Source organism: Poecilia latipinna, unplaced genomic scaffold (genome assembly GCF_001443285.1).
Source record: "Poecilia latipinna isolate Pla-1442-1.1 unplaced genomic scaffold, P_latipinna-1.0 Scaffold467, whole genome shotgun sequence".
Classification (NCBI taxonomy): domain Eukaryota; kingdom Metazoa; phylum Chordata; class Actinopteri; order Cyprinodontiformes; family Poeciliidae; genus Poecilia; species Poecilia latipinna.
In genome coordinates, this window is record NW_015113083.1 from 127,011 (window position 1) to 129,961 (window position 2,951).

Genomic DNA, 2,951 nt, shown 5'->3' on the forward strand with positions numbered 1-2,951 from the left:
GACCGGGGGTTGGGGACCACTGTTTTACACATTTTGGGCAATTCCTTTTGTAGCTGTGAGATATTTAACCACTAGGGGCACCAGAGGACAGAAAAACATTTATACTCAATTAAGGGAGAAAATCTGTGTTCACTAAGGATTCTTTATGAAGCCAAACCTTTTTGATGTTTTTAGTGTTTTGTTTTTCAATTAATTAATCACCGTTTGCAGTTTTTAACAGATTATTTAGTAATGACCTGAAATCATGAGCCAGTTTGCTGTTAGTCTCAAACTGTTATCTTTAGGGATTGTTTTGTACAGTAAAATATCCCAGATTTTAATACTGTTTTCATTGATCAGGAACAAAATGTTTAACATGCTGGCATGTTAAACATTTTAGCAGGTGTTCATAGCATCGTGAACACCTGCTAGCATCGTGAACACCTGCTAGCATCATGAACACCTGCTAGCTAGCTGTAATCAGGTCAGAACAGCAGCAGTGCTGCTGCAGCTAGCAGGTGTTCATAGCATCATGAACACGCTGCAGTCCTACCCTAACCCTCTTCCTCTGGATCGGACCTGTAATAATGATTAGCAGAGAGTTTCCTCTTGTCTGATCTGAATGTAATTTGCTGTATTAATGTCTGTCAGGTCGTCTGCACCGGATCAGAACATGTTGGTCATGAACTTCAAACTCCTCCTGACCTTTTTAGACCTGAAATCTATAAATCTCCTTTATGAAAATCACCTGCAGGCTCTAAACTGGGAGGTTTTCTTTTATTTCTGGATGTTTTTCAGACCTTTTTTGTGACCCAGCAGGAACTGGCTGCAGTTTCTGCTGTAATGTTGGCAGCTGTTCCTGGGCTCACATGGAGCTCCGGGTCACAGAGGACACCAGAACCGTGCCGCCCGGTTCTGCTCGGCTCATTATGAAATAATCCACATTCAGCCACAGAATAAACCGAGCAACTCTTTTTCTTTTGGGAGCGGTGAGCTGCAACGCTCAGATTGAAGCTGATCGGAGGAAATGTTTGGGTTTGAAAGAACCAGGCAGGTCGGCTCAAACTCTCCCCAGAGTTAAAATGAGACGTTTGAAGCAGGAAGAAGCTCATTTCCAGCTGTTGTTACAGCTGTGAGGTGCCTCTCTTATATAACGGCTGCCTATAGGGGTCAGCCCTCTTTAAACCAGACGCTGATGTAGTCGACGGCTGCCGGACCAGAGGAAACCATGGAAACTGAGGCTCTCACCTCTGTTCTGAGGGTTTCCATAAAAATCCTCAGAATGAGATCAGAACCGGCCCATAATAAACAGTTGGTGGTCTCATGGCTTGAAGGATTTTTAAATCATTTCACGTTTAAATCCTCCAGTTGTGGTCTAGTTAAAGCTGAGCTGGATGTTTGGGTCTGAATTCCTGGTTATTGTAGCGCCTCAGGCTCCTCTTTGACCTCTGACCTGAGCTGTGTTTGACAGCAACTTGTTTTGATACCATCTCTTTAAATGCAAATGAGGTACGTCAGGCCCCACCCCCTCCACAAACGGTGAAGAACAGTTCATCCAGACGAACGTGTTGGAGACGCATGAATGAGCACAAGGCTTCATCACTGAATCCGTTTAGATCACGGAGTCCCAAGATAAAGATGGCAGAAACAACAAACTGTTGATGTCCTAATAATATTCAAAACACGCTAGCATGCAACGCTAGCATTAGCACAGTGCTACTGCTAGCAGAACAGCAGCCAGGACGTCCGCGGTGTCGTGACTTGAGTGGGCTAATACAACAAACAACCAAACATTTTGACTTGTAGCTTTGGTGTTCTTGGACTTGAACTAGGACTAAAAAATAGCTGGAAGTTTATGACCTTGATGGCAGTTTTGCTGCAAATACTGTGATGTAACAGTTCAAATGAACATAGAGAAAACTGAAAGGGTTGAAAAACCTGCACCTGTACTCAGCAGCAGGAGAAACGCAGAGAGACTCCAGGTTCACAATAAGATGAGTTACAAAGTGGATTTTGTTGTTTTAAAGAGCAGACGATGTGTCCAGATGTGTGAGTGACGGTTCTTCCTCCATCAGGGATCTCTGCTTCGGCCGGCTGAGCTGCTCCAAGTTTCTCCTGGGAACAACCAGCAGCGACCAGCTGTGCTGCTGGAACCTCCTCACCTGCTCCTGTAAGCCTCCACAGCGCCACCATGTGCACAACATGCTAACACACATCTCCTATCTCCACACGGCTCAGGATAGACAAGAAGCAAACGCTCATTTATTCACATTCAGCTTCAGCAGGAAAACCGCAGTATTACAAAGAAGCTGATCTTCGAGGGTTAGCTAATGCTAGCGCCAACATTGCTAGCATTAGTCAACTGACTAGTTAACTATCAGGCAGTCAGGTTACCAAGCTGTTTGAACTGAACCTGCTTCCTGTTTCCTGTTTGTCCTGCAGTGGAGTGGAGCACGTCCATGGAGGTGAGCCTGCTGCTGGCAGATCCGCTGTCTGACAACATGGCCGCCTTCTGCCACCAGGACGGAAACACAGACCGTACGTCCAAACCAGCACTCGGCTTTATTTAACCAGAGATACAGGAGAACTGATGGCTGCTGCTTCACTTTATGCTAACTGCAGCTAAGCCTGTTGGAATCAGCAATCAATCAATCAATCGCATGATCAGTTAAAATTAGATCAGTCATGTCTGTTCTCATTAATATTTTAATGAGAATATTAAAATATTAATGATATGGTTTACAGAAACCATAAATAAAATTTCTTGAAGAGAAATTTTGTTTATGGAAGTTTCATAATCCAATTTATTTATGGTTTCTGTCATGTTCGAGTTTTATTTCTGTTTATTGTTTTTAGATTGTCGTGCTTTAATTTGGATCATATGTGAATTAAGCAGCTGCTTAGAACTCCACCAGGGGGCCCCCAAGAGCACTAATATATATATATATATATATATATATATATATATATAT

The 2,951-nt window shown here is 43.3% G+C and overlaps 1 protein-coding gene across 1 annotated transcript in view; it reads left to right on the forward strand.

Annotated features, from left to right (window-relative positions):
* Window positions 1–2,951, forward strand: part of wdr75 (WD repeat domain 75) — a 28,428-nt gene that overhangs the window by 16,827 nt on the left and 8,650 nt on the right. The window contains exons 15-16 of the mRNA XM_015039309.1: window positions 2,055–2,149; window positions 2,422–2,517. Coding sequence (XP_014894795.1) covers window positions 2,055–2,149; window positions 2,422–2,517 — 191 coding nt within the window. The remainder of the gene's footprint in view (window positions 1–2,054; window positions 2,150–2,421; window positions 2,518–2,951) is intronic.